The 14,466-nt window shown below is 27.9% G+C and overlaps 1 protein-coding gene across 2 annotated transcripts in view; it reads left to right on the top strand.

Moving 5' to 3' along the window:
• LOC132939979 (inactive rhomboid protein 1) overlaps positions 1 to 14,466 on the top strand; it is a 73,348-nt gene that overhangs the window by 55,970 nt on the left and 2,912 nt on the right. Inside the window, exons 5-14 of one of the 2 annotated variants that reach the window (XM_061007432.1) lie at positions 9,310 to 9,414; positions 9,485 to 9,826; positions 10,839 to 11,010; positions 11,101 to 11,223; positions 11,304 to 11,417; positions 11,476 to 11,759; positions 11,838 to 12,021; positions 12,104 to 12,178; positions 12,254 to 12,415; positions 14,156 to 14,239. In XM_061007432.1, coding sequence (XP_060863415.1) covers positions 9,310 to 9,414; positions 9,485 to 9,826; positions 10,839 to 11,010; positions 11,101 to 11,223; positions 11,304 to 11,417; positions 11,476 to 11,759; positions 11,838 to 12,021; positions 12,104 to 12,178; positions 12,254 to 12,415; positions 14,156 to 14,239 — 1,645 coding nt within the window. The remainder of the gene's footprint in view (positions 1 to 9,309; positions 9,415 to 9,484; positions 9,827 to 10,838; positions 11,011 to 11,100; positions 11,224 to 11,303; positions 11,418 to 11,475; positions 11,760 to 11,837; positions 12,022 to 12,103; positions 12,179 to 12,253; positions 12,416 to 14,155; positions 14,240 to 14,466) is intronic. The other variant, XM_061007433.1, reaches the window with a different exon arrangement.

The following is a 14,466-nucleotide window of genomic DNA, read 5'->3' on the forward strand; positions in this document are numbered from 1 at the left end:
CATAAAGTAAAGCCAAGTATAGTACCCTATACAAGTAATAAGTAAGTAACCTACCTATAATATATTGAAGTCCTATAATAATTATTTTACTATAATTCTCAAAGTAATAAATGTACACCTAATATATGTATAATAGGTATACCTATGGAATATTCTAAGATAATTTTAAGGAATATCGTAATAAATTTTGTTTTAAAAAAATCATATAATTTAATTGTAACCGATTTAAGTTTTTAAATTTCAATGCTTCAAATAACGTCACCAACTTTTCATAATTCTGGTATAAACATAAAAAGTATGCTGCACCTATCTATAAAAAAAACTTAGATGTTGAGAAGAGGGTTTTTAGTAACTTATTGGTAAACTCAACTGATAAATGTATGCATTGTGAAGGTAAAACGACGCAGTATAATAAGTACAATTTGTATACATTTTATCTAAAGTTAAAAGAGAAATCCATGCATATTTGTGTTAAAATCCTAAAACAAAGGGTAGGTACCTACACATAATATTATGTATATCTTTATACAGAATCGTAGTTGCCTACTATCGTCGCTCGTACCATTAAGTACTGTTATTTAAATAATACTGTGGAGTAGCTTTTAAATTATTATTTTTATTAAAACCTTTATGTCAGAAATGTTATAAATACCTGATACATAGATCAATTAACGATTTCCCCAAAGGCTATTTTTTATCATGCATATATTCACATAATTATATCTAACTAAAATAAACTTATTAAAAATAACTTTTTATCAAAGTTATCCATCATAATAACAATAATTAATGTACAGCTTTAGTAAATTATTTCTGTAATAAATTGATTCGTTTCTTTTATTTCATAAAAATTATAATTCATTCACGTATAATTTGACCATTTCACCCTGTTCAGGTAGGTCGTAGCCTCGTTGGTATGTTAATTTGAGAAATTGGATAGGTACCCATAACTTTTAACAATAATGAAATAAAATAAAATATATATATGTGTATATTATATTATAGCCTAGGTATAGGTTAATTTTTAAAATGTTATGTAAGCCAATATATATGTAGGTCAACACAGGCTTTTTTCGTAGTATTTCCATCGTAATGCATATGGACATAATATGGTTACATAATATCACGAACCTATATAACATGATATACCTACATGGCTCATTTGTCATGAAAAAAAAAAAAATTTTTCAATAGTCAGACACACATACATTTGAATTAGCACCGACGACACGTCCATATAACCGCAGTAGTTTTTGCAGCGTGGTCGTTAAAATTAAATCTACAGTGTATGTAATTCGTTTTTGTATAAGTTTATAATAATATAATAATATATATGCGCGCAATGGCCCGACAGATAAATTGTAAATTGTCAATTGTCGTCGAAATAAGAAAATAATATTTCTAACAACAACAATATAATACAATTTACTATTAGTTTTATAGTTTATGCATAGGTACGCATTTCGCCTATACATATATATTATGTAACTTATGTAACATATGTTATATATTATATTTCACTAGTTTTCAAAACACGTATACTACACATATAATACATATATATATTATATGTAATTGTATTGACGATTTTAGAAATCCTGAAGCGTATTGATAATGTGTTTATATATACACCGACTACCGGTTTATATTAGGTATTTCGAAAATATATCGGTATGAAAACCACGTACTATTATACGCTATATCTCCGAGTAGGTACTTATTATTAGCTATTACTAATTTCGCATTGATTCACATTACAAATACCAACACGGCCACAAACACACATATATAATATTATTATAATACATTGACTGTATTGTTGATTAATCATTATTTTTTGTTTTCAACTCATAAATGCCACTTAACTCGATGCAAATACTCATTAACTACCTATATTAATATTATTGTTATTGGGTTTCTATTATTCGCTGCTATTGTTTTGCGTATTTGCGTGTAGAGTTTGGTATTATAAATGCCAGCAAATGGTATAATTATTATTGTTAGGGGTCTTATTGTAATTTCCCATTATGTCCTACTTCCCAAATCCCACTAAATATTATATAATATAAAAATACTTATCTATATTATTATTATATTAAGTTTTTGTTTCTTGTGTATCTTCTTAGAAGTTCCGCTTGAAAGAAATTTTTTAAAAATCATTAAAATATCATCTAACATTAATATTTGTTGATATACCTATTTACATACCTATGTACCTATTCATACACTTTTATACTTTATATCCTAATTAGTTTTTACAGTAAAGTGTAGTAAACTGTCAGCTAGAAAATATATTTATATATATTTTATATCAATTAGGTACCAATTACAACCGATTTGTGAATAATTGCATTGTTTGTCATTGTACTCAATAATTATATCTTTCATTATAGTTACAACTTACAATAGAACATTTTTATTTATTATTTTTTAAAGTTAGATACATACACGACGATTAGGTGGGTCACCTTTTTATTTTTGAATTTGTACATAATGACTAATGATACAATATATAATGTTCAAAAATCAATTCGAATTGCAGAGCACGGGTTGTTTGTATTCATATGAGCGATTAGCGAGAAACTCTTTTAATAAAAAAAAAACTCATCGTTGTATAATAAATATATTTACCTTCGAATTTTAAAAACTGACGTGTGATATAAAACAAAACTCGACCGACTATTTCATATCTGCCTCGGTCGTGCAGTGGACTCTGCAGTGATAATATGATTATTAGTCTGTTCTAGAGGGACGGTATAATTTTTCTCTCAGCCGAAATCCGTATGGATTTAATATACAACGCCCAACCAGCTAGCGCCGTCGCGCGCGTAAAAGCGACCCACCACTCACATCTCCTTCCTTTTGGACACTTTTTAAATGCTATATCTATATAGTACAGTCACAGTCGCACTATATAATACAATAGGTGTAACATTTCCATTCTTATATAATGTATACTTACTGTATTTTTAAAAACATTGAAATAACAACAATGGTAGTCGGCGAGTAGGTAGGTACCTATAACCTATACACATATTTTTTAAATTGTTAGTAAACAATACACTGCATGGTTACACAGCTTTTTTCTTTAAAAAAAAACTTTCTGCCAACGATTTTTGAATGGGCAATACATATTCTATATGGGCAGTGACATAAAGATAGGACATTTTATAGGTCAGTACAACAATATTATGAGGGGTAGGTCCAGGGGCGTATATAGGATTTTCTTGAGGAGGGGGATATCAAAATTTTTTAGTGTTGATGCAACCTTTTGTTAGTTACTCCATGTAAGGCTAACAATAAAAACAATAATATTGATTTTAATTTTACTCTGTTTTATTAATTTATAAAATAAACTCTAGTTTTCTGTTTTTTAAGCACAACTCATCAATTACTTCATCTGTTGTAATTTCGACCTCTCTGTGACAAGAAAGCATGAATATTTATATTAGCATTTTCTATACACCATAAAATGTTGAAAATATTTTGACTCTTTTTGAGCTGTTTACGGACATTGTCAGTTTTCAATTTTTTTAGTTTTTTTTTCTATAATTATCAATAAATTTTTATTTGTTGGGTAAAAAAGCGTGAAAATTTAATATAAGGCTCCTGATATATCGTTCTAATAGCAGTTGAAAAATATTAAAAATACATAGGCACAATTTTTTTTTATAAGCATTTAAAGTTCAAATTTTGACAACATTTAACAAATTTATAATTTATTAATTATTTGGTGGTTAAAAATGTATACATGTATACATTTTTAACTTTTATGGCTAAGGGTTGAAAATTTAAAACAAGGCTCCACGTAAATAGGTTATATATAAATTACTTTATTCACAATAATATCATCAAATATACTTGGTAAAATCATAGGCTGACTCGTTTTCCCTCAGAATCGTTTTTCTTATACAATGATATTATATCATTGAATTCAAATTTAACACCATCCATTACAGTGACCCACTTGTAACCTACTGTACAGCAGAGCAACATCCACTTATCCACCTTTTTTAATATTTATTTTAAAATTTACGAATTCCTTATCGTTTTCTGTCCGCTGTCGCAATTAGTTTCGTGTTCTACGTATATAACAGTATAATAGGTTAGGTACTAGCGGGTTTTACCCGACTTCTCTCGAATATAGCGTACTGTCAGTACAAGAGGGCCGTATATCTAAAAAGGTAAATTGTTCAGGAGAGCGTTTTTAAGATTCAATAGCTTATACAAATTAGTGAGTTATCTTCAGCCAGATATAAGTATAACAAATTTTATTCAAAAGGCCGTATTTCATTATACGGCGGTATTGTTCTAAATAGTTATATTTAGGAGGCCACATTTCGTTTTACGGCTTTATTATTATCAACTACCTATAAAACTGGTTCAGTGCAATAAGTTTATTTCATTAATAGTAAATTTAATAATATAGTAGCATAGATCGCGCCACTCTATAAAAATAGAGAAAAAAAATACGAATTCAGAGATACCAAAACCTTAAAATTTAAAAATTTCGATATACGGCCCTCTTGTACTGACAGTGCGATAGTCCTATTTTAATTTTGTTGTTATTGTTGGGTAATATCACTCGCAGCCCACAGGATAACAAAATTATAAAATATAAATAGCAACAGTACTGCAGCTTAAACTTTATACCTAAACTAAAAAAAAAGGTCAAGGGAGGGGATCTATCCCCCATATCCCCCCCCATAAATACGTCACTGGGTAGGTCACCTAAAATTATTTGAGCAACACAAAATTGTTTTATGATACACGCCACTGTATATTGGTACGCAATAATATTACATTATTATTATTGTTTATTTCTTCGAAAAGATAATGGGCCCCGCTGAACAGGTTCGTAAACCAACTATATATAGGGGTTGCGAACCTGGGCGGAACCGTTTTCGGCCAAAATGAACCTTTCCCTTTTCGGCCAGTTCACTTTTCGGCCAGTACACTATTTTGGTCACAAATTAAAAATATTTTTTTTTTCTATTAAACTATACCAATTTATATAATGATCATATAATATTATTAAGTATATTAAATTATTAAAAATATAGTCACAATTTTCATAATTAAAATTTACAATTTATTTTTAAATCTCGTATCTATTAAGTCAAGTAAAATACATGAAAAATATTAAATATAAAAATATTAAGTCAACATTTTCATAATATTATTAAGTTAAGAACGTCAAAAATATAGTTACAATTTTCATAATTTACAATTTACAATACATAATTTACAATTTACATTATATTATCAATTAATATAAAAAAAATAAATGTATAGGGATATTTAATTTTTTTTATAATTATGGCACATGCGTTTTATGAATTCCGTTCGCGTAATCTCTCCTCTATCATATGTCGTTATGTTTATATTGTTTTTATCCTGACGATTCCAAACTTTTCTATATTTTGGGAATTTTGGAATATCAGCACTTCGTATTTTTACATATGATTCTGTTTGAACTTCATTTATTATATTCAATCAATACATAATTGGGGGGAGTCTTTGTAAAAACATTGGTTAAAATATGAGTGGTAAGACTCTCATGCATTTGTTGTTCTATTTAAATCAGAAGTGCCTGATGCCCAAATAGTAGGAGGAAATATGCTTTCCTCGCTAATATAAGTGTCTGTTAAATAGTCACAGTATGATTTTAATTTATCATCATCAGGACATATTGACATTAAATCTTCAACAAAACAATCTTCAATATCTCCAGGGTTCAAAAATAATAGTCCAAAAGTATATTTTATCCAGTTTCCAATATCTGAAAAATCGATTTTATATTCACTAACCAACCCTAAGCTTTGGACTTGACGAAACCAAGATTGGGTTAGATGAAATCTACAGCCGATAATTTTTGAGTCTGGCCATATTTCTATGATAGCTTTATGTATTGATATCTCAAAATCAACGCCTAGATAGTTGGTAGTTATTACTTTTATCGACCGTCAACATATAGATTCAACGTGTACGTAGATGTTGGATTCCCAACTATAATTAGTAATCACTCTTAATATAGAGGTTATGTGTGCATGATGTGCTACAGTTATACATTTTCCTATAGTTTTTTTTTTTTTTTTTTAAATTGATAATATTATAATGTATCTGTATTAAATTTAACTGTATTATATGATACTTAAATAGAAAAAATAAATATTTTTAATTGGTGACCAAAATAGTGTACTGGCCGAAAACGGACATTCCAGAATGGCCGAAAAGTGTCCCACCCGCGAACCTATGGCCAAAGATGGCACGTTGGCCAAATTTAACGACACTAGAAAATATTTTTATTTTATAGTTCAATCTTGCATATATGCATTTAGGGAAAAAAAATTATTTATAATTTACTCAAAAGTCAATACTCGTTTGTCGTGTAGTACTGTTGTAGTCGTGTCAACATACTACCTACCTACATACAGTTGTGAAAGTTTGTTTATTTTTCACATTTTCTATATCAAGTCAGAGGAATAATACTTTAATAGATGATGCTAAATTTGCTGCTTGTGTTTCATTCAAATATGCGAAGCTTATAAACTATAAACTCCTGAAAAAAAAATGTTAGTGGATTTTTTTTAAAACCTCATCACCCGATCACCCTGATAAAAAATGTTTACAGACGTAAAATGATTATAAACATTGATTCAAAAAAGATTTATACCATCCCTAATAGGTAGGTATAAAATATAGTTTGTACTAAGCTATATTAGGTTATCAAAAACTAAAAGAGACTTAACCATATTAAATAATAAAAAAAAAAACAGAAATTGTTTAGTCAATATTTTTAAACTAGATATTCAATGGTCAAAATTATATTAAATTAGTATATTGAAAAATAACCAAAACTCATAGAACATTTCTAATCGTATAATGTATAAAAATACTATAAACAAAAACATATTGTCGAAAATGTCATGTGTCTAAAGATACAATTATTACTTATTATGATTATCTGGATTTGTTTGGACAAATAATTAATAAAATTGATTTTGCTAGAAAAAAAATATCATATGTTGTGCTTATTTCAACGTTTCTATCAATCACAGCATAATACAACCATTAATATCTACCTACCGCGACATTATAATTATTAATTCATAATGTTTTTAGTAGGTATGAGTACATTATTTTATCAATTTGTTGTCAAAAATGTCTGGAGGCAACTCTCCTTTCACTACTTCGGCCATTGTCCGTCGGTCTGTGCAGGATACCTGCAAAATTATAATACGGAGGATCAATTTAACGTAAATTAACATTCATTTAACATTCATTAGGTATTTCAAAAATGAATAAACCAAAGAAAGTAAATTCAACAGCAAATATTATTTTTGATTAAATATCAAAACTTTAATTCAGTAGGTATTTACTAAAATTATTACAATATTGGTATACCTACATAATTTGGACCCCCCTCCCGGAAACAATGTTTGGTTACTGCCTTGAGTCCAATAGCCGTATGCAAAATAAGTTAGGTATAGGTAGTGCTGTATATGGGTGCTTCATCTCCATTCTCAATAATGTGTTACAACATTTTACTTTCATTTTAAAATATGACCATGATGGTCACGGAAATCATCGCGTATTACAACGCTGCCAAATGGAAGGCGAGTCTGTTCGTAGACCATAGTCTATAATAATATAGGTATTAGGTAATGGCATCCGTGTAAGGTGTACGACCATCAGCTGTATGCCTGTACATCTGTCTTATGGGATCTAGGTCAATTCATCGAGTTGTAAAATTTATCCGTTATCAGAAACTAAATGAAGAATTTTTTTAAATTTTACCACAATTTATTGATAGTAATAACGTAATCGAATGACCAACTTTTTTTTATTTATAAATTGTTCGCGACAACCGGATACCGTCTTATCAATAAGTACCTACCGCAGCACAGCGCACGTTCTCGACTCGACCTTGTATCGCAGTCGTATCAGTATTCACTATTCAGTCGTATCTCGTATAGCGAATGGTAATAAGTATAATAATAATATAATTTCAATATTTAATGACACATATTTAATGATACATTCAACAATATTAAATATCATATTAAAGTACTAGCATTATGATGCGATATTCTTATAATATAATACTGTCTCCACATATCTAGCTCAGTGGTTTTCAACTGATGTGCCGCGGCACACTGGTGATGTGCCTCAAGCATTCTCTAGGTGTGCCGCGAGCTTTTGAAAGTTTTTTTAATAATAATAATTATACTTAATAAAAATATAATATAGTAAAATATCAATTTATATTTATAATAAAGTACAATTTCGTTTATCTGATTCGGTGTAAAAATTAAATGATGACCCAAAAAAATGATGTCGAAGAAAACGATGTTTGTGGCTGAGACATATGACGCGAAAATATTGTGAAGAGCACGCAGTGTGACGTGTTTAAAAAAAGATTGAAAACCACTGATCTTGCGGGTAATGTAGCTAAATTTGATTACTCAAAAACAAAATGTTCATCTATCAGGTGATTATTAGTATAAACAACTATATTAGTTATTAAGGTAACAATTTTACTAACAAATTTAACTAGAAGAATATTTTGCTATTTTAGAGATCATTTCACATTTTTTTTGTATAATATTATCTACATTCTACCTACAACGAAGATGAATAAGTATAAAGTAATAAACAATATAGTATATACCTACTAATATGATACCACAGATAAACTGAAAATCTGTGATGATACCTACCTGTTATGATCATTGATCTTAAAATATCAGAAAACGTGAACAATGCAAACAATGCAGTAACTTCTTCGTTAGTAATATTTTATAAGATAGGTACTAACTAGTAACTATTAAGATAATTGACACGGAAATATTATATAATTGATCATGATTATACTTATAAATAATAATATTAATAATAAATTGATCTCAAGAAGATCCTGCTTTTCATATTTGGCGATTGGTTAAAATAAATTACTATTTTGTATCACCACAGCTGAGTATCGCCGAACAAAATTATTGAAATATTATCACTGATAACACGATGGAACGTAAATAAAATGTGATAATAAACAACGATATGGTCTAAACTAAGACCATGAGCTATAAATATTAAAATAAAGAATTCTCTATTCTCTAATGAGTCTAATGTTCGTGTCTAAGACGAACGTGTTTTTTACACATTTTGTAACCAATCAAAAACTATCAAATTATATTAGCCATTAGGTATATTTTCAAAATATTATATTGATAGCAAGTACAGGTCGGAAATTAAAATAAACTTTTATAATTTCTACACGATTTTGGTTTTTATTTAATTTTCTTTTAGGAAACCTGGGTTTGCCAAAGGGTTGACTATTCAAGCTCAAACAAACTCAAGATCTCCACCACTCTCCATAACTTCAAGCCCTGGATCTATTCAATCATCTAGCAGGTGTGTTTTATAATACATTTTATTATTAGCTAAATAGGTAACAATGCTATAGAATAATTTTTTTTCCTAGTTCAAGCAGCGGTGTCCATTCGGCTCCACCAAATATGGAATCTGGGGCTGAACGAAAATATGACCCTCCTTTTAGGTCCATGTCGGCACCTGCACCCAGTAATTCACAACCATCATCTTCATCCACTGAAGTGACAACTGATAATTCTGAGGAAACTGCTAGTACATGTACAGTACCTGCCAACAGTAGTGGTTCAGACCAGCCAAATAGTCCTCCATCAGAAACTGTTTATCAACCAAAGCACATACACCATCAAACGTCTTTACCAATTTTATCTTCAAATATATTAAATAAACCTCGAACATTTCATAGATCCACGTCCAAGACAGAAGCTGTAAAAAAGTAAGTTTTTGTTGTGGTATGAACTATACATACATATTGAATACAGTTTAGGTTGAGTCTAGAGTAGGTACTAGGTATATTATATTTTGTACCTACCCAAATTGAATTCTCAAGACTGCAATAATATGATATATTATGCTTACCTATGTAGGTACAAAAAACTGATTTTTATTTACAATGTATATCAATATAATGAATACAATTATGTGGCATAAATGTAAAACTATGTAAATAAAATTAAGTATAAGATTTTTGATTTTACATTTGTGCATAAGTCACAAATCTAAATGTTATTTTTTTAAATGCGTTTTCATAGTTCATAATATAACAATTTGATGGTTATATTATTGAATAATAAATAATACTAATTAGGTAGGTGTTCAACAATTTTAATAGGTAATAAATAAACAAAATTACTAAATATATAATATTATGTACTTAAAAGTTAAATGTAGAATTTATTAATTGATCATTGTATATACTTCACTACTTAACATATAATACAATTTGATTATCAGATTTTAAATATCTCATTCTTATAAAAGTATATATTATTACCATAAAAATTACCAATTAATGTCTTACTTATTAGTTATTAATTTAGTTCTATTGTAGCATTTGGTCCTCAGACTTGTGCTAAGCCTCCCGCACCACTATTTGCATCACTTCTAAGTATGAACTAGTCCAATTTGATTAGGTAATATAATAATGAATTACATTAAATTCAATGATTAGCTAAGAAAATTATTTTCATAGGTTTCTATACATAATTATTGTATTAGTCTTTAGAATTTATAACTGGAATTTAGTATATATTTTTGGAGGATCTAATTAATATTATAAGACTACCCATCCCCAGTTGTGCAGATGTTTAATACTTCAAGGTGACATGAGCTTAAAGGTGATCGTTAGGAAATTGTTTGATAATATCTTATTCTAAGTACATTTTTAATTAATTCAATAATAATAAAAAAATTGTCTATCTAATAAGTTTTTATTTTATTTTGTGTAGTTTCATTAAGAGAGAAACAGCTATGTTTTTTGGACTTGATGAAGAATTTGAGGAAACTGAAAAACTTAAATGGTTAGATAGAAGAAAACGTTTAGCTACTAGAAAATATGGAGAGTTGAAAAATGAATACATTAATTCTGTAAATGAAATTCCCATAACTCAGATTGCACAGGTATTAATTTAATTTAGTTTAAAATATTTACTATCACATTGTCTTTGTAATACACACTAAAAAGTAATAATTATAATAATTTTTTTTTAGCCGGATGTATTACAATCTAGTCGAGATATTGATGAACGAGATAGTGCCAACCGTGTTCAACCTTTAGGAAGGAAACCATCCGTTGCTAAATTAACATTAAGCGGATTATCTTTTGTTGTTTCGGTACCTACAATTTAAAATTTAATTTAGAAAATGTATTTTGTGATGTATCATATTATATGTATTTCTAATCATGTTTATAGAAGACACTTAGTCGTAAAAAAAGAGTAATAACAACTCCGAATGAATGGTCTCGAAGTTATCCCTCGTCTGTCACATCTGATGCTCCAACAATTTTATCGCATATGGCTGATGATGTAATTGTTATATATATATTAATTTTATTATGTATTTATGAATTTGTTTAAATTTTAGGTGTTTTTTGATCGACTCTCCTCGGATAACGGCGACCAAGGAATAGAACAAGAAGTCGTGGATTCTGGTGGAAATTATGAAAGTTCAATTAGACAACATTATAAAAAACCACATCAAAGTTTCAGAAGGTATTCTAGCTGGCAAAGAAATCCATCAAGAAGAGTTGAAGATGATCATATGCCAAACATTGGTATGGGTAGAATTTGGGGCAGAGTATTGGATAGAGCATTTGATAACTCTGATAGAAGGCAGTATGGAATGGGTTTTATTGGAAGAGTATGCAGGTAATAATTAAATATAATTATTATTTGTACCCCTGCTTACATTTTTTGTTTATACATTAATTAATGAAAACATTTTAGACGTTCTTTAAATAAAACAGTAGTAAACAGAAGGGATGTGAAACAACAACTTGATGATTTAGAAGATCACAGGCCATTTTTTACTTATTGGGTGACAGTAGTTCAAATTTTGGTGCTATTCTTATCAATATTTTCATATGGTCTTGGACCTTTTGGTATTGATCTCAGTCACCAATCTGGTGCTGTAAGTAAATTATTTAAGGATGTTTTATTTAATAATTATCATAATGATTTATAATATATTTTATTATTTAATATAATATTAGGTCATGGTTACAAGTTTATCCGTACAAATCATTGAATACATAGAACCTTCTAATTTTTGGATAGGACCACGAGCGGTAAGTAATATATTAATTTTATTTTGTTGACATTTTCTTCAATTTTAACCCATTTATTTTTTTCAAAATATTCAGGCGGATTTAATACATTTGGGAGCTAAATTTGCCCCTTGCATGCGAAAAGATAAAAACATAATGAAAGAAATTGAAAAATGGCGAGAAAAAGAAAGAGAAACCGCTTGTTGTATAAGAAATGATGATTCTGGGTGTATTCAAGCGTCAAAAGAACAGTGCACAGTAAGATATAAATATTGCATTTCTATAAATTAAAATAATTTATCTATATTATCTAATGTATTACAATTACTCATATCAATAATAATTAAGATCATTTCCAAAATATTTATTAAAATTAATTGTTTTATAATATATAGTTAGTTATTATTTATTATTAACAGTAATATAATATTATTAAATATAAATTATATAGAGATTATGTCCACACAAAATTTCTATGCTCATTCTAGAGGTGAAGTCTGAATGATCAACAGGCAACATTTTTATTATGGTTGCATGTTTATTGCATAAACAAATCTTTGTAAAATGTATACTCAATAATATGTTATATTATGTATTATTTCTTATGGTTATTTTCAACATATTACTATAATAATACATATTATTTAATAATTTAAACTAAATGTAATCCTGCGTAAATTGCATAAATAGGTACATTACAATTTTAAATATATTTTATTTATAAATAGTAAATACCAATTTTGTGCTAGCAATTTTTTGCCTCTACTGTTTTTATGAAGTAAAAATAGTTTTAATCTATAACATCTATTATTTTGTAACTACTATTATAACATAACGTCATAAACTACTGAATTATTGTAAAAAAAAAAAACAACAATTTTAAATTGTAAACATTTTTATGCTGGACTGAAAAAACTTTTTCCTTTTAAAAGTTTACATTTTATTATAACACTAGAAAACAACAACATAATAAATTATAAAAATTGAAATTACAGACTTTCTTGATGAAAACTGTTTACTTTTATAAAAACATTTTATTTTTAGAACCCTTTATTATTTTGTTGTACGTATTCTCTTATTTTGTTTGTATTTTACATTCTTGTTGAATACAGACCAGACTACCAGAATAGTATTATATTATACTTGGAAAAATATTAATTGACAATATTTAAATTGAATTTAAAATGTTTACAATTTGTTGCAAAATTGTTCATAATGAGTATTAAGTCTTACTAAATATCATTTAAGTATAACCATAGTTAGTAAGATCTATTTGAAAACGGGGGCTATCTCCCAATACGCAGTCTAGTCTAGTTACTCAGACTCATGTGCCAGTAGCCAGGATTTTTTAAAAAGGGAGGGGGGGAGTGTTTTAACACCCTAAACAGAATTTAATTACAAAGACACAGTTATTAATAACAATAATATAAATGTTTTTATTTTAGTAAAAATTTATTTAATATTTCATGTAAAATCACTGAATTTAATATAATTTGAATTGTAGACCACATACTATTCTTTTATTACTGTTACGGTGGACCACAGTTCATTGGTAGATGATATTGAGTGATAATCTTAAAATACTATACATAATTGGAGGTTAAAGTGAGGGCTATAATCATTGTTTTAACATTTTTAACCAACCTACTACCTAGGAACTTGTTTTTTTACAATAACTAATGACGGTATCCATCTAAATATAAACAATATAAATCTATTAATTATATACTGTTTACATTTAAACTTCAAATAAAAACTAAGTTTCTGTACGTATGTATTTTATTTATAAAGGGCAAAACTGCTGCAAAGTTTCAAACATTGAGCTCTTTTACTTTGTTTTAAGTAAAGTTATACAGTCTTAAATTTTAAGTTTATTTATTATCCACTAATTAATATAGGTAATTGATTAGAAGTGTTTGTAAATTTGATCACTATACAAACAATTAATTATAAAATTTGATAGTTTTATTCTTATCGAGTGTTTGTCTGTTTGTACTGTTTTTAATACCATCTCACAAACGTCTCACGGATTGGGGTGGCGGTAGTGGTGGAGGAGGAGGAGAAGGAGATAAACCACCTTCGGTAAGAATGTTGAAAACAAACGTAAACTGGCCAAATGCTATTGCTTGACTTTTTTTGATGATTATTATTAAGAAAATTAAGCTTTTCATTATTGTTTATTTTTTTAATTTTTATGCACTTAAGATTTTATTCTTTATTGTTTATGTTTAATTATAATTTAAAAACATTTATATTTTACTCCTAGTAATATTTAAGTATTTTGTATGTAATAAAGTGTTATTTATTGT

This window comes from Metopolophium dirhodum, chromosome 2 (genome assembly GCF_019925205.1).
Source record: "Metopolophium dirhodum isolate CAU chromosome 2, ASM1992520v1, whole genome shotgun sequence".
In the NCBI taxonomy this organism is placed as follows: domain Eukaryota; kingdom Metazoa; phylum Arthropoda; class Insecta; order Hemiptera; family Aphididae; genus Metopolophium; species Metopolophium dirhodum.